This window comes from Carassius auratus, chromosome 1, assembly GCF_003368295.1.
Source record: "Carassius auratus strain Wakin chromosome 1, ASM336829v1, whole genome shotgun sequence".
Taxonomy (NCBI): Eukaryota; Metazoa; Chordata; class Actinopteri; order Cypriniformes; family Cyprinidae; genus Carassius; species Carassius auratus.
This window is the reverse complement of record NC_039243.1, coordinates 32,427,226-32,451,221: the sequence shown is the minus strand read 5'-3', so window position 1 is coordinate 32,451,221 and position 23,996 is coordinate 32,427,226. Positions and strand designations below refer to the sequence as shown.

Genomic DNA, 23,996 nt, shown 5'->3' with positions numbered 1-23,996 from the left:
CTTCACGCAGTGTTGCCACGGACTTTATCTAGTGTTACATAATCACTCAATTATTCTCCACTTTTTGGAATCCAAAGCCCCTTTTGTCCCAGACAATATTAAAAAGCCTTTATATCTGAGCTGATAAGTACTTGCGGTGCTTCTGTTATACAAATAAACTCAAAAGATTATGTCGGTTTAATGTGCATCTTTAGTTTTATGTTAATATACAGTTAAATAATTCTAAAAGGGTTTCTCTTGAAGTTTGTCGAGGTCTCCTAGTGGCTCCTAGTTTTATTATTATTATGTAAAACTATGATGGCATTGAGAATGTAGTTAATTATATTTTTACATTAAATTGATAGAAACGGGCTTGAAGTAGCCTATGCTTGACTCTAGTGCCTAAAAGCAGCTTCATTTCGTTTCCCTAAAAAGCAAAATGTATGCAAATCACTGCGCGCTGCCTTTGGATTTGGAAAAAATGGTAATGGTATTCGAGCTCATACAGTTTTTGAAGATACTGAACACATTTCAGTCAGCAGTTCTTAAATTACCCTCGAATTGCTATTTGTTTCTGGACAATGCTCCATCATCTCCATGGTTGCCAAATACACCTGCTTATGTTTAATAAACAGCCAGCCACACGTCAATATCAATATTTGTGTTACACTCGCCACAGCTGACGTCACACTCTTTCACCTGAGCCGGTCCCTGCGCGTGCGCGTCAGCTCAGCTCGCTCCTCTCACGCGCACGAGCACGCGCACGCAGTGTGTCCGCTGGCTGTAACGCTCTGCATCTTCGAGCGTCTCTGCACTGTGTCTGAGCTCGACACACACCTGCTCTCGAGACATGCACCTGCCGCATCACACATTTATACATCCGTTCCTCAGACTGTAAACACGGTGAGTGCTTCAACCCAGTTTGAACGGCTTGTTTAGTTCTGTAAATGTAATTGTGGATTTTACAGGAAATTCAGCTGCTGAATGATTTTGATGTCCTGTTCTAGACCTTATGCGTCCCTTGGGCATATATGCATGTGTGTGTACCTTGTATTCTCACATCATGGGGACCAAGCGAGGATTGTAAGAGCAGTACATTATGACCTTGTGAGGAGTTTTTTTTCTGGTTCTGCTTATAAATCATACAGAATGAAGTTTTTTGATAATGTAAAGATGCCTTTAGTTATGTGTGAGGGGTAGGGTTAATGTAAGGTGATAGAAAAGCCACTTATGCCTTTGGAATGAACCCATCAAGCGTGGAAACACATGATGTGTTTCTGAGTACACTGCAGATTGACAGGTGTATTGATTCCACCGTTCCAGCCATCATTCTCTCTGCTCTCTCCTCATTAACACTCATCTTTAGTTCAGTAGCCTTTAGTGTGATCGCGTCCCTTAAGGGTTTTACTGGAGGATCCTCATGAGTCAGCTGCTTTGTGATCTCAACGGACTTTAATAAGAAAACTATAGCACGCTTCCTGCTCAAAAGCCACCAGTGCCTCCTTTATTTACCTTTTTTTGTGTCTGACCACGGTCTGCAAACATTACATCATCTGAATTCTGTCATAAGTCATAAAAGGTGAAGAGTGTAAAAATAGACTTTTGAAGGTTTGTGCTGTTTAACGCCCCGAGGAGACCACTAGAGCTGCTTTTATTGTAATTCTCTGAAGCCGGCTTCTTTAGGAGACCGTCTCATTTCTCATGGTGAGATGAATCGGGAGACAATCCATTCAGGAGTTCTGGAACAAAGCTTCGGGAACAGTTTTCCCTCGGGGTGGGGTGAGCAGGGGGGGTGTCTGTTGTCATGTTGCCATGGTGACACACCCTAAAGTGCCCTTAAAGTACTGACTTGATAGATTAGCATGGATACACTATCTTAGCATGACTGTGAATCTGTGAGCTGCTTTGGGTTCTGACAGTGAAGCTTTTTCGTTCTTGGGTGAATAGTTTAGTGGGTTATTGCTAACTGTACAGGAGATATCACAGTGTGGATTTGTAATCAATAAACACAGACATATTAAAGCTCAAATCTCTATTCACAGACAGACAGAACAGTTAATAACAGAAATATGTTTTTTATTTAAGCTTTGGTTTGTTTTTTGAAGGTACATTTTTGAAGCTTAAACTTATTTTTCAATTTTAGTATTAGATATTTTAGTTTCAACTTATTCTATTTCAGTTCTGCCGATGCGACATTTCTAAAGTTTTTTTTAGCTTTTTCCCTGGTAGGCTTAATAATTGGTGACATTTAATAATTGTTCTTAAAAAATTATCTAATCAAATAAACAGATATTAAAGATCAAATTTCTATTCACAGAAAGAATTAAAAACAGGAATACAGCATCTGAACAGAAAACACTCTTATTTTTATGTTTTCAGTTTTCATCTCATTTTGTTAAAATACATTTATTTGAATTCTACGTTTTTTTATTTTTTTTTTAAATGTTTTACATTTCAGTTAGTTGCCAATGCCGCATTTCTAATTTCCCAAGCTTTTAAAGCTCACATTTTAATCAATATAAATGATGTTTCTTCAGTATTGTATTTAATCTTTATTTCAGATATTTTAGATTTTTAATACTTTCATTGAACAATAATAACACTGCTGTCATGGTGAACGCTTCTAGTTGTTGTAATTCTAATGGGATCTACAGGGACTCAATTCAGCAGCAAGCATCTAGATCCTTCATTTGCACACACATAAACATCAGCCGTTTGGACCTCAGCATCCCTACTTATCTGGCAACCCAAGCCATTGATTCATTCCCTGTATAAAATGATCAGAAATCCAGTATGTTGATATTGCGCAGCCGCTCTATATTAAATGTGAATGTCATTTTGCTAGACATCAAGATGCATTAGGATTGTTTTGGTATTCCGGGAGCTTGGATTACACCAGTGTGCTTTTATTCCCACTCTCTTTGTTTGCACATGATGCTGTTTATATTTCATTGCGGTCATTTCACGTCTACTATTACTAGCTGTTCCTGTTGGGACTTTGGCAGCGAGAGACAGAAAATCGTATCTGTTTGTGATGAAGAACACGTGTATGTTAGTGTTGAGTGACTGTGATATGAGCATGTGTGTGTGTGTGTTCGTGTGTTTAAACTAAACGCTCATTCAGTTCAGAAGATTTAGTATTAATGCCCGGTACGCAGAATCAGTGACAGTTTCCCAGTCAGTGCACTTTTAAAGCTTTCCCAAGTGGACAGGATGATCTTCATGACTCAAATATCCCTCATGGGTTTCCCAGAAACTGAAAAATTCCTTCTCATATCAGATTTGCTCTGACTGATGCTTTAGTGTGTGTTGCGCAGAAATGGTTGTAGTTTGTGATTCATTCTTTGACCTTCAGCATTAGTTTGTCTTCTAGGAATTCTTGAAGATTTCCCTGATCTGATTCCCTCTTTCTGTCTCTTCATTATAATATCATCCTCTCAATCTGTATTTAGGTCAAGCCTCATCCGGCCTCTCAGCTGTGGTTAAATTTAATAAGGAGAAGATTCATCAAAGAGAAATCACGACACTATCACACTAAGAAAAATACATTTCATTTGTTGAATTAAAAATAAATAAATCACCGACAGAATCAGACAAAGAGAGCTTTATAATTAAAGATATTCTGCACCTTTAGTATGCGTATTATCAGTACAAAATCAACTATATTACACTTCCTTACTCAAACGTACATTCTCATCACTCTAGATTTTAAATGAAGTATTTATTTTAACATGTATTCAAAATAATTTCTTGCAATTTTTTTTGTGTCAGAAATATTGATACAAATTTATAATACAAAAAAATAGTTTGAATGCGAATCTAAAATATTAATATTTTTCATTTAAAGTTAACGAAATAGTTAACTTAGTTAAAAGAAAGAACGAAAATTTGCTGGCCATCCAAGATTATGATGAGTTTGTTTCTTCATCAGGTTTGTAGAAATGTAGCACTGCATCATTGTGTCATCAATGGATGCTCTGCAGTGAATGGGTGCCGTCAGAATGAGAGTCTGATAAAAACATCACAATAATCCACAGCACTCCAGTCCATCAGTGATATAACAATAACTGTGTCCTCAGTGACTTAAAGAGATCTTGAAGCTGAGAATATTTCCCTTTTGCGAGGTCTAAAGTGTAACAGCTGGTAAAAGATCAAAGTAGGCCACACATTGACTGTAATACCTGCTACACAAAATTACGGTGGTCAGCGTTCCTGAATGTTTTCCTTGCTGTATGTATTTGACATATGCTGAGATCCACAAATCATCAGCATCACACTTGGCATTGCATGAAAGTTTGCCTCATGATTTGCATAGCAGATGACGTCAGCATGTCTGGGTCTCAAACAAACCTGTGGCTTCTATCAGTGGTCTTTGTGAAAGCAGCTTAATCTTCTCAAGACCCTGTGGCTGTTTGGACTTTGATAAATGGCTGGCATGCAGAGATACACTTGCACCAAATGCTGAATCCAAAGCACAAGCACAAGTAAGACTTGAATCTGCTCAACTATTTATTAATCTCTCAAAGCTTCTTTGTTTGGGTTCTGTTCCTTGCTCCCAGATATTCCTCTGAAGGAACTGTATTACACATCCGGTGTGTTTCTGATTAAACAGACCCAAAGGCCTAGTGTTATGTTAGATGAAAATTAATCCAGTTTTGTACTTTTGTACTTCACTGAAGAAAAAAATCTGAAATAATAAATTAGGTCAAAAATATTATTTAACGTCTGAATCAACCTATACACATGAACTAAATGTAAGAGGTAGAACAGTGTTGAACAGAGGCTTTGAAATTGAACAGAATTAAGACCATAATTATGCGTTTAACCTGAATACCATCTACTTTATTAGATGATCCTGTCCTGACATCCTTTCTAAACAAAAGGATTAATCGCTGACAAACAAAGAGTGAGAAATATCAGGAGATTTTCTCATAAGGAGGATTAATTTGGAACAGCCGAGCATGTGAACAGAAGTGTACTGGTCTGGGTGAAGTGTGTGTGTGTGTGTGTGTGTGTTTATTAACACACTGTTCCACTCTTTCCAAAGGTGCTCCGAAATCCATCAAGTATACTTAAAAATGTCTGTAACACTCAGATTTGTGACGAGGTCGATTTCAAATCATAGTCCAGAGACTCTTTTTATAATTAAACTGAAGTATTCTATCGTGTAATGCATCGTAGCATCATTCATGTATTTAAAAAGAATTCAACACACTGTAGAAACAAGGACATGCTTTATTGTTTCAACAGTTTTAAAATCAACCCTGTTTGTGAATGCTACTCCAAAATGAGGTATAAATAAATAAATAAAACAGGATTTGCAGCAGGCAGAAAAAAAAATCAAATGATTTTGTGTAAGGAAAAGAACAGCTGAATCACTTATATTATCATATTGTTATAAGAACATGGATTATTTATCAAATCCATGTTAAATCACCATACAGCATCTCAGCTACTCTTCTGAAGAAGAAGACTTTAAAAGGAAAAATACACCTACTTTTACATATGAATAAATTATACATAGTAGCTTGTGCCAAACTCAGCTGAACCAGCGTGGAAACAGAGTCTTCCTGTGACGTCTGCTGTCTTTTAATAAGTAAAAGCCTAGAGGATCGAATGAGAGCCTGTAGCTGTATGATGAGCTCCGGTTTGCAGCACTTGGTGTCTTGTGTTATCTGTTTCTAGAACATCCTTTCATCTTCTGCACTGATCAATCCCAGCACTCACAAGTAGCAATGTTACAATGTTACAACTACAGTGTATCTGAAATCTGTGAGAACTGGTTGTTGGCTGGTCTCCTTGACAACCTCACTTTACTTTGATGTCAGCTGCTTTGCATATTCAAATAAGAGAAGTGGCACGAGTGAATCACCACCAGTATGAAAACTACTCTAATTATGTAATTCTGCATTGAATGGCCAATACACTCACCAGTATTAATTTATAATAGCCTAAAACGAGTTACTAGCAGATAAACCAGAACAGTGTTTAGACGATTTACCCCATGAGCCGTTTTACCTACATTGTAAAGATGCATTCAGTAGGATTTTAACTGGTGTTAGTATTGCTGTTCTTCAGGTATTTTAAGTAAGTGTTAGCTGCACGGATCAACCATCATATCCCAGGTTTATTTTTTATTTTTTTGTGGACACAGAAAGCTATTTATAGTAAACTGGTATTATTACATTTGAGTGTACACCATTCGGATGACTTTTCACAAACAACACAAAACAATGTATTTCTTAATAATAAAACAGCATTTTTGCATGTGCACCGAACTGAATGCACCCTTAAAGCATTAGTTCCAGAATAAAATGTGCATTTAATAACCCCGTGTCATCCAAGACGTTCATGTCTTTCTGTCTTCAATCACAGAGAAATTAAGATTTTTGTGGATTTTTCTCCATGTAGTGGACTTCAATGGAGACCAATGGGTTGAAGGTAAAGAATTGCATTTTCAGTGCAGCTTCAAACAGCTCTACATGATCCCAGCTAAGGAATAAGGCTCTTATCTAGAGAAACCATCAGTCATCTTCTTTAAAATTATTTATATACTTTTGAACCACAAATGCACATCGTGCACTAGCTGGACGTCACTCTGGAACCATACGGTGAAAAATCCTGAAATGTTTTCTGCAAAAACCTAAATTTCTTTGCGACTGAGACATGAAAGACACGAACATCTCGGACGACCTGGGTATTCTGGAAGTGGACTACTCCTTTAATGTAGCCAGATTTGTTATGTAAAGGTATTTAATGATGAGTGCTGCCATGAGAAGTACAAATCCCTTTTGGAGGTTTTCATTAGTGAAGATTTGGTTCGTCCGTCAAGATCGTTTTACACAAAGCAGGCTGTCCCCAGTGAACAATAGCACTGCCTTAAGAAGTGCACAACCACATCTCTTTTGATGTCTGTTACGTTCTCATTTCCTCTGTTTTTAGGTTCCAAGTTCCTTCGCCTGACTGCACCTCAGTAATTTTAATTCTGTATATGTGTGTGTGTTTTGTCTGTCCCTCTTGCAGTTCCAAGGGTTGACCTCTGACCCCACCTCAGTGGGCAAAAGCTCGGAAGGAACAGCACGGCATTATGCGACTAGGAAGTGAAGATAAAATAAGTGAGAATGTCAAGACATCGGCTTAACGTTCAGTTCTGAATCCTTTGCGATCAATTCTAATTAAGAGATTGATTATTTACCCGGCTGTTAGTTGTGTTAGCGACTATGAGTGAGAGATACCTTGGGACTCCAACAGACACCACCTAGAAGCTGTATACATTTCCCTTCACATCCTGGTCCTCCAGGACTGGTGTCGTTGCTAATGTAATGCTTGTCATGGCAAGCGTAACTGATGCGGAGGGGTCGGCAAGCGACTGTACCAAGCCAATAGTGAAACCGCTTCCATTTCAGCCCTCTACAACCTCAACGAATTCTCCTAGTCATGGACACGACAGCACTTCTTGTCCTCCACCACCGCCTCCGCCTCTTCCTCCTCCACCCCAGACTCAACCGCATGCTTCACGCAAGAAACGACGGGTGCGGAGCTTCTTCTGGAAAACCATTCCAGAGGAGAAAGTTCGGGGGAAACCCAACATTTGGACTCTAGCAGTGAGACAGCAGCAGTATCAGATTGACGTGAGGACGGTGGAGGAGCTCTTTGGGCAGCAAGAGGAGGTTCGAGCCCAGACAAGCGGTGGACATCCTCGTCCCGGGAGATGCAGAGGTTCATTTAAGGAGAGCAAGGATCAGGTGAGGAATCTTCCATCATTTGGAATAGCTTCAGCTTGTTAGACAGTGCATTTATTTTGTCTCTGCACGGTAGACGTGTGTTTTGCACACCCAGCAGTCTTGAAACATCCTATTTAAGTTGAATTGATTTCTCAAATTGACTGAATAGAGTATACTGTGTTGAGATCTTCCCCAGGCTCTACCTACTGTACGTCTCTGCCAAACTCAAAACATGCAAATAAGTAAAAATACAGCAGTTTCCAGTTGAAATGAGCGCTTTTATTCTTGTTTTATTTGACTAAATTTAAGATAGAATACAAAAAAAGCCCATAAAGACTTATTCATACACATTTCAAAACCGTCCCTAGGCTTATTTCCATTGTGGTCCTCGAAATTTCAACAATGGAAGAAGAATTCTATAAATTAATCATAAAAAGGCCATTTTATAACTTCCCTTGTAAAAATAATTTCAACTTGTATCTGTTTAATACATACAGGTAAATTATTCCAAGCAAAAATCATTTCACAGGGTTAGAATTCCAAACTAAGTAATGACTTTGTAACAATTTGGAGCAGTTTGTATTGTGACAATTGTAACATTCGGTGAGATCTGAAAACTGATACTTTTGAAAGTTGGCGTCACTGTAGGTTTGCTTTGTAGCTCACGTGACGTGATACTGTGTTTCACACTGGTACAAATCCTGTGAGAACAGCTCAGGTCTGTGTTAAAGTAAGGTAAAGTAGCACGGTTGTGTCAGTGAATGCATTTTTCCAGTTTAAGGTTGGGTTCGGAGTAGGGGGAATGTTAGGATAGAGCATTAACCTTTAAGTGACAGTCACCGGACGTTTAAATACTGAACTGCCACAATACTTGAACCAACCTAATAAAATTACAACTGCAATTCAAGCCTGTAACGTGCATTTAAGTGCCACATTTCACTTTGAAACTGCCACACAATATAAGGTACTTATTATCAGTGTTGCAGAAACCCAATATCACCAGATTTTAGGGATGCACCAATGTGGAAAAGATAAATCGGTATTGATAACCAATATTGCTTATATATCAATATTGGCCAATATTAGATATAAATATACATTTTGTAAATTTGAATCTTAAAACTTTACAAGTAAACAATGATACATGCCTGGGGACAAATTTATTATATAAAAGCACAATGATAATTTTTTTCCCACATAGCAAAAATAAAGAAGCATGATCCGATATGGATTTGACTATCAGTGAATCATGCATCTCTACCAGATACCCAGGTTTTTCATTTCTTTTTGTGTCTTCTCTGCCTTCTGAAGAGCTTCAGCTCTTTGGTCTTTGGAAGTCAGTGTAATTGGATCTTGTTAATCTGTTAAAAGCATATTTAGGAAAATGACGTGTTGAACAGCGTGCGCTGTATAATCACATGTCGACTTGGGTCCCTGATAATTTAAGATCTGAGAAACAAATCCCTTAATCAACACTTACAGCACATCAATACTGATATACATCATCTCAACTGAGTTACTGCACCTCTCCCAAAACGATCTATACGCATTGTGCTTAATTCAGCAAAGATTTATTCCCATTCTGAAATCTGTCTATTATACATCTACTATATCAAGTTACACTGGAACATCTTTATATTTAACACGGTTTTATTAGTAATTGTTGGTTTGCGTACATGCATGCATTTTTGTAAGTTTGCACAGACACTGAAACTTTTATTTTTAATGTGTCTAGAACATATTTAAATATGTAAAAAATTTAGCTATTTATAAACAGCATGAGCATCTTCAATTCAAATCAATATTTATGAATCTTTTTAGATTCATAGAATGAATATTGTATTCAATCTATAAGATTAAAATAATTGCATCATATTTTTAAGGGGTTTACTTGATTTGGTATTATAACAGTATATAAGCATTATGCACAAATCATTACTGTTCCATAAAAATTGCACTCATTTCGTATGATATGATGTATTTTTGTAAGCTACCAGTTGCTTATAATGCATGCATTTCCTTTCATGTATGAACATCTTTTATACTAGCTTATAAGAAAGATTATTGAGTGTGCAACCACCTGCACATAAGACAAACATGTCCCTGTGACCCAAAACACATGCTCCCGTGAGCTTGCTGATTTGTGTCTAAGCGACCAGCTGTGTTTAGTGTTGTTTTGTGTGGTTGTCGCTGGTCTGAGTAGCTTTGTAATTATCCACGAAGGCATGGCGTGTACCTGTGTGGATCTAATGACGGTTCTGTGGCGTGGAGCGTGTGTGTGTGTCTCGTTTGTAATTTCAGACGCCACCCAGCTACTCCTTTGAGTTTGTGATGTGTCACATATTACACGTATCACACACAGGTCATGTAAATGTGTGTCAGAGAGAGAGTGACAGATTGTGGGTCTGTTTAGTTGCCAATAAAATGACTCAGAATGAGTCACTACTGAGGTTTTCATAGTGCTGATATTATGTTAATGAGAAAAAAACATGGACAGCATTGTGGCCTTTAAAGGGATAGTTCACCCAGAAATGAAAATGATGTCATCAGTCACTCACCTTTTATGTTGTTTCAAACCCAAACCAAATTGTTTTGTATGAAGAACCGGTTTAATTTAGGCTTTAATCCATGAATAAACATTGCTCAAAAATGCTTGTTTGATGCATGAGAATCTAGTATTTAAAGTGTGAAAATTTTGGCTCTCAGTGGACGGACAGAAATTTATCAAGGTTTATTACAAAAATCGCCATTGCATTCTGAAAATGGATGAAAGTTTTATGGATTTTAATGAATTACATTTTTTGTTGAACAAGCCCTTTAAGATTAATTTAAATTAATTTAAAAATTCATATCATTTCCAGAAACTAGAAAGATATTAATTCCTGTTGCATAATAATAATAACAACAATAAAAGAGTTCACTTTCATGTAGCATTGTCCAGTTACTCCCAGTGTGTTTATTTTTGCAATAATTGTTTACATTTACATAACAGTGTCCCTGTTACTACTAGTAATTAGTTTACTATAGAACAATGTAGTTACTATAGATTTAGGGTTAGGGTTATGCATAACTGTTGTTATTATTATTATGTTAAGTATATGTAACATGTAACAAGGACACTGTAAAATAAGTAAAAAGTGTTACTTCACTTGTCTTTGAACTAGTTGTTTTGCGACATCAAAGACAGGAGTTTTCTTCATTCAAATCAGCGTGCCACAAAACCCTGAAGGCCAAACATTTGAATGGGAATTAATCACAGAACACACACATTGTCTGTGCTTTGTGTATCTTTCCATCCGTTTTAATCACCATCTCTCTTCCTCCGCTCTCCCAGATCAGCATCTTGGACTCCAAGAGAGGAATGAACATTGGGATTTTCCTCAAACAGTTCAAGAAGTAAGTTTCTCAGCGTCTTCATGTGTAAAAGCTTGTGTGTAAATGAGCTCCAGCACAGAAATAGGATCTGGCGGTCAAGAGAAACCCAATGCTCTTGTGGAAAGATCAATAGCTTTCAGATTGATACTTGGAGGTTAACATTAGGATGCCGTCTGCAATCACTGTTACGAATACTAGTTACAGATATATATATGATAAGATATGTTTTAATGAAAAAAGGGCAGGTGAAAGTGGATGTGTCCTGTGTAAACAGGGATTCTGTTTATTTATGAACAGGTTTTTCCACATCCTCAAAGGCAGCAGGACTATCAATGATTATGCAAAAAGTCAATGCTTTCTTCTGTGCTCAAGTAGTAAAATCATATTTGTGTCACTCGTACAGGAGACAATGTTACAATTAGTCCCAGGCCTCGAGAACAAAGGACTTTGGGAAAAAGCAATGCACTTACACTATCAAGTTTTTTTTTTTGTTCAATGTTTTCACACCTTTTTGACTTATTATTCATATTTGAAAAGTAATTCTGTGTTTTATTAAAAGAAGTAATCACCAAAACCTGTTAAAAAAGAAGCTCAGATGTACTCAATGCAGATTTCCAGGTGGGCGGTGTACAGTATGAGCTCACTTTTAACAATCAGCCAGTAGTTAAATGGTTAATTGTTACTTTAGTTTTATATATGTACTGTTTTAGTTTAGTTTTTAAATTGATTTTACATTTTCTTTTTACTCATTTTGTGAACTATTTCCTTTATATTTTGTTTTAGAATTAAATTTAGTATGTAATTTAAAGTTTTTATTATGAGTAATGAGTCGTGCGATGAACATTGTGCATCGTATACTGAAGGTAAGAACTTACTAAGTTCTGATGTTCACATCGTATTTTTGAGGATTTTTACAAATTTTATCAGGAATAATAATTGTTTTTTTCAGCTATGCAGGCAAAATTGTGGACCAATAAACAGTAGAGTGAACTTTTAGCAGGATTCGATTAATAAAAGTGATCTTTGAATTTATTTTATGTTGGATATCAAAGGTTTTGATGTCTGTTTGGTTATGGGGATTTGTGGACACCAATATGCATTTACATTTTTACAGTGACAATTAATGAACTACTAGGTAGTTAGATTTTTCTACATAATCTTTAGGGCAATTAATCAGAATCATTCAAATCAAAATTCCTAGTTTATTGCTATTATGACACACCGTCATTAAAAATACAGACTTGTAAATCATTTTTAGAGCCAGTGTTGATGGTATGCAGTGTAACATACCCCTAACCTTAATGTAATGTACTGTGAGTACAAAGTAATTTGTCCTTGTGAAGGTACAGCTTTCTTTGGATCATACACTGAAGTGTCCTGCGAAGGGTTAATCTCATGTTGAAGAAGAATAAGATGGCTGAAGCAGAGCCTAAAGCGAATCGTCTGTTTGTGCTTGTGTTTTGCTACCTCAGGTCCAATCATGCAATAGTAGAAGATATTCGTCTGGGCAACAGTAAGCAATATGGAGCAGAACCGCTGAAAGAACTGCTCAAACTTCTACCAGAAGCACCTGAGGTGAGAAATACCTCACATGTGCACTGTATTATGTTATTAGGAGTTAAAGAGATACAAAGTGTATTATAAAAAAATGATTTAAAACTCTCTGATTGTCAGAGATACATGTAGCCAATTTTCTTTTTTTATTAATCTTTTTATAAACAGTTCAATATACAAATAACATTTACTTAAAATATTAATAAAAAAAATACAAATAATAAAGGGTAAATAAATAACCATTAAAAATGGAAAAAACAAAGAGCTTAAACAATATTTAAAAAAAAATCCTTTTAAATTTATTTTAATCTTAGTAAAAAAAAAAAATCTATATATTTTTTATTATTATTCCTATAAAGCTTTAATTACTTTTTGTTAATCCCTTAATATTTCAGTAATTTTGCTAATTTATTTTATTAGTAACATTTCAAATTTTTTATTTTTTTTCTATCTAATATTAATCATTTATTGTAATTCATCTTTACTTCAATTAACAAAAATGTTTTTTTAGAGTTTAAGGTTTAGTTAACATTAACAACAATGTTAGGGCCAATAGATAATTAAAAGGAATTTGTACTAGACTATTGATTAGTAAATTAAATGTATTTTGTTCAATTATTATTATTATTATTATTGTTTTTAAACTGGAGCCTGTACTTGGCACAGTCTGTAATCTTTAATCAGATGAATGCTTATAAATACTGGTGCTAATAATTATGTGTTATATACAGGAATTGATAAATGGCAGAAATTTTAATTTATACTACGTATTCTATTTTCATCACAACATAATGAAAAATTTGCATTAAGATTAATGTTTGAAAGGATTGTTATTAATTAATATACAATTATTAGTGCTTTAAAGATTAACATTGTGCTAGATGATAGCAAATAAATCAGCCGTTAAATTAAAAATGGTATGAATACATTGGGAGTCCCTAGTACCGGTGCATATGGATTTAAATAACATGTAATCACTAGGTGAAAAGACTGCGGGAATTCAAAGGAGACCCAAATAAGCTGACACTGGCTGATTCCTTCATGTTCCTGCTGATTCAATTGCCTTGGTGAGATCTCTCTTCTGAATGAAGTACAAAACACCTAACAACATGCACAAAAGTCAAGTCACTTAAGATTGTCTGTTCACTTTTAAAGCTATGAAGTGCGTATTGAGGCTATGGTACTTCAGGAAGAGTTCCTCCCGTCCTGTGCGGTCATGAGTCATGAGATTAACATTGTGCGTCAGGCTACTGAAGGTAAGATCTTTATGTCATATTTTGGAGGAATTTTTTTTTTTTTTTCAGCTTAGCAGGCAAAACACTTTGAGGGGTCATGCATGCCTTTTATTTTGACCTCTGTGGAACATTTCTCATTCTTTCTTACACAAACTCATCCTTGTAATTCAATGCACAATTCACAATGTGGACTGATGAACAGTAAAGTGAACTTTTTAGCAAGATTCAATTCGTGCATTTTGAAGAGTTATTTTTTTGTCACTCAGCTGTGGCTGTATCAGAAATCAAAGGTTCATGACCTTTCAAGTCAGCAGCATTGAAATGTAAAGATATGGCACTCCATTGATGCTGGGAGCCTTTAGAAAACTCAAATTGAGTTTTATTAATCCTGCATTAAAGGATTAGTTCACCCAAAAATTTAAATAAGGCTTCGTTTTACTAACTTATGTCTCTCTCTGTTAATCTTCATTTCTACATTTATTTTCCTTGTTGGCTGATGCAAAGTATGCTGGGAACTAGAAAATGCAATAATTTTAAGTTCACCTTACTACAACAGCATTTTGAGTTTACAGAACGTATTTCTATTAAGTCCAATGAACTTCATTATTATTTGAGTGAAATTAACTTAAATTAAGTTGGTTTTACAGTGAGTGTATATGACTTTCTTCTTTCAGTCGAATCCAGTCGGAGTTAAAAATTGTCTTTGATTCGGTCCAAAAGAAGTGAAATAAAAAGCATGCGGAAGCGCAGCGGAGAGGTCAAAACAAAACAACGGTCACTAATTAAAAAGTACAAAACGAGGATCTGTAAAGAAGAATATCGGGGGATTTTGATATATAAGCAAAGAGGAGAGGTTTTCCTTTGCTAAAGTAAGGAAACTTTACTTCTTTTGACCCTGTAAACAAACATTAGTTTTTACAAGACTTTTCTTACAAAAACACATTGAGTCGCTACAGGAGGCCTTTGTTTACCCCCCGGATTCGTGTGAGACACCTTTCTTTTTATTGATGGGCGCTTTTTATTTCACTTCTTTTGGACAGATGCAACGCAACACCCGCTAACTGCAATGATAGAGTTTGAAAGATCAAAGACTATTTTTAATATGACTCCGACTGGATTCGTCTGAAAGAAGAAAGACATATACATCTAGGATGCCTTGGGATTAAGTTAAACGCAGCCTAATATTTATTTTTGGGTGAACTAACCCTTTAACTAATTCTACTGTAGCAGTCGTTAACTTAAATGTGGATTTGATTGCTTTAAATGTCTTACTCTGTAGACAGGAGGACAGTAATAACATTTAGAGTGTTGGTGTTGTGTAATTATAATTTAATTCAGTTTACACTGATTATTCCACAGAACTAATGACTTGTGAAGAGCTCCATGCCATTCTACACTTGGTTCTCCAAGCGGGAAACATCATGAATGCAGTAAGTCTCTTTCTGTCTCTGTTTATTGTCTTTCCAGTGTTCCTTTACTCCTCATCTTCCCTCTTTTTTGTGGACATTTCCCCCAATCCTCTTTTCACCTTTGCTCTTTCTTTTCAACTACTCCTCCAAAACATTCCCTGACATTTTTAAATCAAGAAAGGGTTGATGGCTTTAACAGCACAGCAGACACTGAGTGATGTTCTCTGTGTGTTCGTAGGGTGGCTACGCAGGCAATGCTGTGGGCTTCAATCTGTCCTCGCTTCTCTCTCTGGCTGACACCAAGGCCAACAAGCCTGGCATGAACCTGCTTCATTTTGTGGCACTAGTAAGTAGGACAAAACCAGATGCAGATTTACTGATCAAATTCTTTTAATGTTTCAGGAAACGTTTTGTTTTAACTGCTTTGATTCCAATTTTTCTCCCAAAGGAAGCTCAGAAGAAGGATGAGGCCCTTTTGAAGTTCCCAGAGAAGCTAACACATGTTCAGAGTGCAGTCAGGTTCAGAGTGAAACGTTTCAACATCTTAAATTGAGTTGTTTTAATACTGTAAAGATCTGGCCATGCAAGACTACACCAGTATCAAACCAAACTACCAAACATCTGTTTTGATTTAACTACTAGTATTAATATTTCATTAGTGTTTGGCTTTTTCTTGTAGTCATTATGTACCCAAACTTTTTATGAGCCCTTCCTCAGCTTACTTACATTTTTATTGTTGTAGAATTTCAGTAGAAAATATAGAAGCAGAGTTTTCCTCTCTCTATGTAAAAACACGTTCCTTGGAGCAGAAGATTCGGGATGATGATGAGCTGCGACAGCAGCTAGATCCATTTTTGCAGGTAAATAAATCATTCACTCAATTTAGATTCAATTTACTATATGGATTAATGTTTTTATGTGAATAAGAATGGCTCACTTGCATTCTTGTTTGCTAGAGCTCTACACAGGCCCTGCAGGACCTTAAACATCGCAGGCTGGACTTGCGCAAGGAGGGTAATGCCCTCATTGACTTCTTCTGTGAAGACAAAGACACCTTCAAACTGGACGAGTGCTTTAGAATTTTCCAAGATTTCTGTCTAAAGTTCAAAAAAGCTGTAAAGGTACATATCACATTGACAAACATGAAAAACTTCAGATTCATATGAAAAACAGTAAAATAAATAATTTCTTAAAAGACTTTAAAGGCTGGGACACACCAAGCTGATCATCAGCCATCCACGAGCGTCTCTCGAAGTGTGAGAATGTTTGAGGTTCTTGAGATGCACTGCTCGTCCGGCTATAAATCTAAACTGGTTTTTAGCTTTACTTTGGCCAATCTCTATTATTGAATTGCACACAAACTGCATTGCAGTCATTTCCAAAAATGTAATTTGTTAGGAATTTTTATGAAGTCTGTGAAACGGAGAAAATACTGCTCCAGGCAGATCAGGCACGCTGGTCACGATGCTCGAAATATGGGAGGACAAATATGTGGGGGTTTATATAAATCTACCTCCGAGAGGAACTGACCATCTTCAGAAATGTTTTGATGGCATTTCCTTTTCATCTTACCTCAATATAATTCATATTAAAGCAGTCTTTATAAGCGCAGATGCTTTGTTTACAGCTGTAATGCTGTATCACTGCTGTTCCATAAGCGCCACCTGCTGTCAGAGTATAAATCTGCAATTTCATTCAGTTCGTCTGCTGTTTCTGTAATATCACAGATTTAATGTCCGACCATTCTGTTTTTGCTTTAAATCTTGAAATGATAAACATCTGCTCATGCTACATGTCACTGTAGCCTGTTAAATTGCAGCTTTTTGATTTAGACGCAGCTGATGTGAGGCAAAAACACCGTTGTTCTTTGCAGACAGCTTGGTGTGTCCCGGCCTTAAAACTACAAATCATGCTAAACATTATATTAGTGAACACACACTCCTTTAGTGATCTCTTATCCACTCTCCTGCAGGACAACCTGGACAGGGAACTGAAAGAGGAAGCTAGACAGCGGCGCTTACGGGAACTGGAAGAGAGAAGGTGTGCCTGGGGTGCAGCCAATGCTGAGGCAGGTAGTAGTGAAGGTTTTGGTCGCAGCAGCAGTGAAAATGATGTTGACATCCTAACCAAAGAAGGCCTTCTGGACTTCCTGCTTCAATCAAGACCTCAAAGTCCACACAGTCCTTTGGGGCGCTCGGCTAGTGCCCGCCGTTACCATCACACAGAGTTCAGCTCTCCGTCTGCAGCAAGTGACTATACGAAATTCAACAGCCTGCCACGTTCAGGCAGGAACCATCAACGAAATACATTGGCATGGCTTCTCTTACAGGATGATAATAGGGAGCTGGGTCCACAAAGTCAGGTTTACCATGAAAAGCTAGCTTCTTCACCAAAGGCTGAGACAGAACCCATCAGTCCTTTAGCTAGATACTCAAGCTTTGGCTACAACACGAACAATGGTCCCTACAATAATAATAATAATTACACTTCTCTCTCAGAAGGTGGAGTCACACCACGAATAAGTAACACAAAGCACGGGATACCTGGTCAAAGTGTTGGACACATAAATGTCTCAGTGGAGAAACACAAACTAGTTCCAGGTCTTCTACCCTTTGATATAACCAGCCAAATCAATAATAACAGTCATGTTTCTGTGGATAACCAGTGTGAAGTGGTTGTAACAGATTTGAGAAGGAATGAAAACTCTCCCAAATTATTTGTCCTTGATACGCCCCCATCTAGTCAAAGTTCTGAGGAGGGACCTAAACCAGAGAAATTATGGAATGACAAAATTATCTCATCACAGAGAGAGGAAGCAGACTCGAGTACTTTTTCCTCAACAACTTGTGACACCCCGTTGCCTCTGGATCCCACTGTTTCTAGTAGGAAATCTGTGTTGTATGTCATGGACTGCACTGAGACGGATTGCTCCATTGTGTTGGACTGTTCCGAGATTGAGAGTTCTCCTAACATAAAAGAAAGATCTGAACTTAACCCAAAGCCACAGGAATCCAACCTTCCAAGAGTTATTCAGGACACCGATTCCCTTTCCTCCAATTTTGAGTCCACCGATCGTCACTTTGTGTCAACGTCAATTGATGAACATCTCACGGGAATGGTCAATCAAGCAGGTCCAGAATCTGTCAGTCCGTCTGTAACAGCTGAGGAAGGAGAGACAGATAGCTGTGACACAGCTGAAGGGCGAAGAGTTGGCGAAAGAGCATTTGGTAGACCCAAAACAAAACTTGTCAAAACCAAGATTCCATCCAAAGTAATTGCTCATGCAAGCCGCCCGACAAGAAACCTCACAGCAACTGAGACTCAGAACATGCGCAAAGTGGTGCCAATTACAAGACAGAATCGATCTAGTAGCAGCATGAGGAAAGCCGAAAAACCTCCTGAAAATATTGAACCCAGACGTCCACTTCGTGACCAAAGCATGCCAGCCAGAAGAGGCGAGAGGCAAGGTAGACCTACACGGCATTCAAGTCTCCCTCCAGAGGATCCCAGGGCACCAAGAGGAGTAACGCCAAGCACCTCTCTGTGGGCGAAGGACTCGGCTCAACACAGACCTCCCATTAAGAAAACGAATTCCAAAACTGTTCGAAACATTTCAAAACCAGCACCAGAGGAAAAGATGTGTCGTTCCACGATGCGTGCCTTGGCCCAAGCTCAAGCCCAAGGAACCTCAGAAGGACAAGCACCTGACAGTCCTAGCAACACCCCGAAAAGTTCTTCGCCTTTGCCTAGCTTTGCTCGCAACACTGTAGCATCTTCTTCCAGAACTATAAAAGACTTGCCCTCACCTGCCGTATCAGGAACACCATCAAAGAGCGTATCCAGGAGTAGCTCCCAGAGATTGCCTGGTGGTAGAACGGACTCTGTCAGTAGTGGACCTTTGCCAAAGAGTGGGGATCAACCTATTAGGAGGGTTCAGAGTGTAAAGGCCTCCAGTCGAATCAGTGAGACAACTCCTTCAGAGTCTGGACGAGGGCGTTCCCTTAAAAGTAGCAGTTTCTCAGAGAAATCCATGCAGATTAGAGACTCCATCTTGAGCAGGACCAACAAACCCACATGGAAGTAGAGTGAACATATTACACAGTGGCTCTGTTAAACAAGGATGATCAACATTTTCTGCATAGAGTGAAGAGGCACAATAGCCTCTTAAATTATTCTGAATGTATCTAATGAATTTTAAACGTAGCTGAAGTTGTGTCACTGGATGCTCAGTCGAACAGAAAGTATACTATGGTGTTTATGTGTACGAGAAGGTCTGCATAGAGTGAGTGTCACACAAATATCTTCAACAGAATAAGTAAGCACACCACCTGATTTTTGTAACTGTGCGAACTTTACACACAGGTGACACACATGCATTGAATTTATTTTGCACTAATCAGTTGTTCCACGAGGTGGAAGCACAGGCCCAAGCCATTGCTTTACAGTAGAAAATTAAACTAAAAAGACGAAACAACTACAAAAAAAAGACAGCCACATTGACAAGCGCATGCATGAGGAGAGCAGTAACTTTAGTTTAACCTGTTAGCGTTCCATGGTACACGGCGTGTTTTAGTCGATTTCAGCTAATTTTACAGGAATGCTAAGGGGTCAAAAGAGTGCATAATAATTTTATTGCTAATAACTTCTGGACGACAAGAAAGCTTTGACTCTTTCATAAACCCCTCACACATGCTTTTGTCAATGCTTGTTGCAGTCTCTTTAGTTTAGTTTTCTGCTGTGAAACAATGGCCCGGGCCAGTGCTGCCACCTTGTGGAACAACTGATTAGTGCTAAACCAATGCACATGTGTGACCTGCATGTGCTAATGGATGAAAGTTGTGTCACGCGCACTTTACCCTCGTGTACACTTAAAATCAAAGTATACTTGGCCTTAAGAAAGCAAAGTGGGCTCCAGATGTTTAAGAATCACGTGGGCTACTGTCACCATTTGACAGCACATTTAGTAGCACTTCCACATCCACACGAGGATGGTTTTCATGGCCTTGTCTTACATATGCTTGATATATTTTCAGCTGTCACAGAAAACACATCAATCACAAATTGTAATTAGTGTTAGATTAACCATATATATTATCACCTCTATTAACTTATTAGATTTTCTTAGCTGTTCTCACAAATTGCTGTAAATAGAAGACAATTTGTCATATATCCATATGCTTGCTTTGCAATTTTATATAATGTGTAGTAAATGTAACATTTCCATTAAAACAGCTTAATGAGCACTTAAAGATTCATCCACATTTCACTCCAATGTTTTCTGTGTATGATGACAAATCAAGCTGAAGACTGTTTGAAAAATGTCTATGAATGTTATCCAAATACACCTTAGTGTAGCTGATGCAATGAGTATTACAGCTACAGTATAGTAGTTAGAAGATGCCTCTCCAGTCACAGTGATGTTTTTGGAAATGTTAAAAATCGTTGCTTGTTTTCAAATTGCCTTTTCATGCAGGGTACATGCGGCTGTACACTGTCTTGCTGCTGATGACACTATATTTGTCACTTCTCTGTGAATATACTGCTGGCGCTTTCTTTTTAAAGCCATACTGTTAACCGAGAGTGGCAAAACCTGGTGCTAGAGGAAAGGCTAGTTTAGCCCAAACTTTTGAGAAAGCACAGACACTGTATGCATCAAATATTCTCACAGTATCTGTTTGACAGATAGTCGACAAAAGTATGTGTTGCTCAAAACTAACAAATCAGTGTTAGAATAAGTGGCAACACTTTACAATAAGGTTCTAAACATTAATGCAGTAGATAACATGAAATAAAAATTAACTAGGGATGCAAGATATTATCAGAAATTTATTGAAATCAGCCGATAATGACTTAAAATATGAAAAATTATGCGGATACACTTTGCTAATAAGACGAGTAAGTTGCATGTTCTCAGGGTGTGACCGTGATAAGATCATGTCAGCAGTGTGGTTATGATTAAATAAAGCAGTAATTAGTCATAAAATCACAAGAATGGTTTGATTTAAAGCTCAAAAGGTAAAGCTTATACAAATAAAAATCACAAACAAGATACTTGTAAATTCAAAAATGTATATATAAATACAGATTTATTCATTAATGTGTAATATGTGTTTTTTTTTTCAACTGAATTATGAAAACTGTTTTGCTTTAGACCATCTACAAATATTATATATTCAAATAAAATAATTAGGTTTGCTTTATAATTACCTTATAGTTATTTTCAAAGCTTTCAATGTATACTCATTATAAACAAACTTCATTGTTTATTTAATTCTCAAAAGTAAGTTTTAGTTCAAACTAAACTAATCAAAATGTAAAAAAAAAATGTTTTTAACTCTGTACAGGAGAGACTTAGTGTTGTTTCCAGTCTAATATATCAATGTAATATATCAATGTATCTGCATCGACTAAAATGAGTTGAAAAATATAAAAAAATTGTGCATCCCTACAATTAGCGTCTAGGTTACGTATATAACACTCCCTGAAGGAGGGAACAGAGAGTTATGTCAGAATAGTCTCACAAATAGGGCCTCGCCCAAGAGCCCAATCACTTTTGAGAGGTAACAAAACAAGCCAATGGTACGCTGAGTACCTTGGTATGCGGGTTTTGCATCGCGAGCTCCGCCCCACTGTGTGGGTATATGCACAAGCACAAGCAACTTGTATTCAAATGTTCATTGAGGAGCCAAGCCATGTGACCCGTCCATTCAGCAGAACAGTGATTGTAGCAAAGGAATGTAATGTAATGTACATACGTAACCTAGACGTTCCCTTTCAGTCGGCTAATGTCTTTTGACATTATGTCATAATAGACTGACGAATGGGGTCCCTACAAAACACCACAATGGTTGTCTTATAGTGACCTGTGTAAGTGATAGCACCCTGTCGTGAGGCCTGGATGGGCGAGGTGTCATCTGGATGGAATAGGAATATGGAAGAGAGATAAAGAGAGAGATGTAAATAAAGAATATCAATACAAACAAAAAAGAGAGAACCTATAAATCACCCAAAAAACAGCAAAATATCACCGTTTTCATTTGCCCTCTTTATGTTTACACACATTACAGCACTAAACCTCATAGAAGCTCAGGCCAAACTCTCTTTATTCTGTTGTTTTAAACATTTCCTCTACTAGAACCCCACCTGCTGTTGATTCTCTGAAGGAGCATAAACAGGACTTGTTAAAGCTGGCTTTTCCTGCATCCTGACTTTCCTGGTAGTCTCTGTTCTAGCTCTGAAGTTACCATAGTCACACTGTTCCAGTGGAGAACTATTTACCCTTAAAGATGCTTTCATTTGTAACACTCTTCATATCAAATAACTGTACAACTTAAAGTGAAAACCCCTCTGTGCATGACACTTAAAGGGACAGTTAAAAACTGCAGAACACAAAAGAAGAAATTTTGAGGAATGTTGGGGAAAAGCACTTCTCAGAGCAATATCTTCTAAAGAAAGGCATACATTTGAGGAACTGTATTAAATACATCATACAGAGGTTAATTAGATACGACAATAATGTTGCGGGATTGTTTTGCACACCGTATTAAACATTCCTGAAACTTAATATAAAAAACAATAAACTAAACGATTAAATTTGCAGAAAGCAAATGCTCTGTGGTCAAAATGAACCTAAATGCAAAATAATACACCTGATTAGGGATAGCAAAAAATCATTTCCAAAAGCACAAAATAACTTTATTTGAAAAGTTGTAATTACTTTATACTCACAGTCTGTGAAAATATTAAATACAATCAGAACATGTTTGTTAAATATAGTTTTATTCATCATATGTTCTCATTCGTATTGTTTTATTTGAAATATGATTTTATAAAGTCAGAATTGTATTATAATCTTATTTTTATCAGTTTGACAGACTCAAGACAGTGACATGCAGAAGAAGAGAATCAAGCATATGCTGTATTCAAATTAAATACATTGAGTCTAGTATAAGTGATAGTTTTTTTCTCAGAGAAACTATCCGTGCTGCTCTTTAACATGCGTTAATACAATGTATCTATTTATAGCCTATTATGTAGCATTAATACTACAATTTAAAATGATGTGGGTTACTAAACATGTTTTTTAATTTACTTCTATTCAGTGACATTTCTTCCCTCATGTGACTCAAACAGGAGCATGCAGATGGAAAAAGACATTCACAACGAAGATGAGTATTAGAAATGTTTCAGAAGTATACGAAAAATGTTTTTGTGTTAAATTTAATCATATGTTATTCATTAGCTATATGTATTTCTATAGAGATTTACCGAAGACTTCGTTCGTCCAAAACACACACAAGAACTAAATAAAGACTAGAGATCAACACAAGAACTGTGTTCCAGTGCATGACGTCATGACAGAACTAGAACGTTCAGGCGCAGATGAATAATGAACAGCTGCAGCTCAGCGCGTCTCTGATTACGTCACTGGAATGTTTGGAATGTAAACAAACCAAAGAGCGCTAAAATAACACAAAGCACAAGCGTAGTCCAGAAAACTCCACACTGATTAGACACATTAGTTAAAAACGAACAGCAGCTAAATATACTTCTCTAATAATATGACCTGTTTAAATATAAAGATTTATCCAGCACGTGAACTTATTTTCCTTCATAAAGATCATAATCATAAACGCTGATCACTAGCTAAACAGAAAATGCAGAAAATTAAAGGGTCTTTTGCTTATTTTCTTTGATCACACCAGGTAAAACAACATAGA

At 37.0% G+C, this 23,996-nt stretch overlaps 1 protein-coding gene across 1 annotated transcript; it reads left to right on the top strand.

Moving 5' to 3' along the window:
• The first annotated feature begins 731 nt into the window (after positions 1 to 731).
• Positions 732 to 21,318, top strand: LOC113107935 (FH2 domain-containing protein 1-like). Its single transcript, XM_026270769.1, has 12 exons — positions 732 to 882; positions 7,003 to 7,724; positions 11,038 to 11,099; positions 12,551 to 12,653; positions 13,614 to 13,699; positions 13,788 to 13,888; positions 15,227 to 15,297; positions 15,515 to 15,622; positions 15,725 to 15,795; positions 16,019 to 16,136; positions 16,233 to 16,397; positions 17,249 to 21,318. Exons 2-12 carry the CDS (start codon positions 7,302 to 7,304, stop codon positions 19,358 to 19,360), a joined length of 3,420 nt encoding a protein of 1,139 aa, XP_026126554.1. The 5' UTR covers positions 732 to 882; positions 7,003 to 7,301; the 3' UTR covers positions 19,361 to 21,318.
• Positions 21,319 to 23,996: the final 2,678 nt, after the last annotated feature.

Coding starts and splice junctions, on each gene's coding strand:
- LOC113107935 (XM_026270769.1), top strand. CDS start 7,302: ATGCTTGTCATGGCAAGCGTAACTGATGCGGAGGGGTCGGCAAGCGAC. Junction 7,725..11,037: donor TTAAGGAGAGCAAGGATCAG/GTGAGGAATCTT, acceptor CCGCTCTCCCAG/ATCAGCATCTTGGACTCCAA. Junction 11,100..12,550: donor TTCCTCAAACAGTTCAAGAA/GTAAGTTTCTCA, acceptor TTGCTACCTCAG/GTCCAATCATGCAATAGTAG.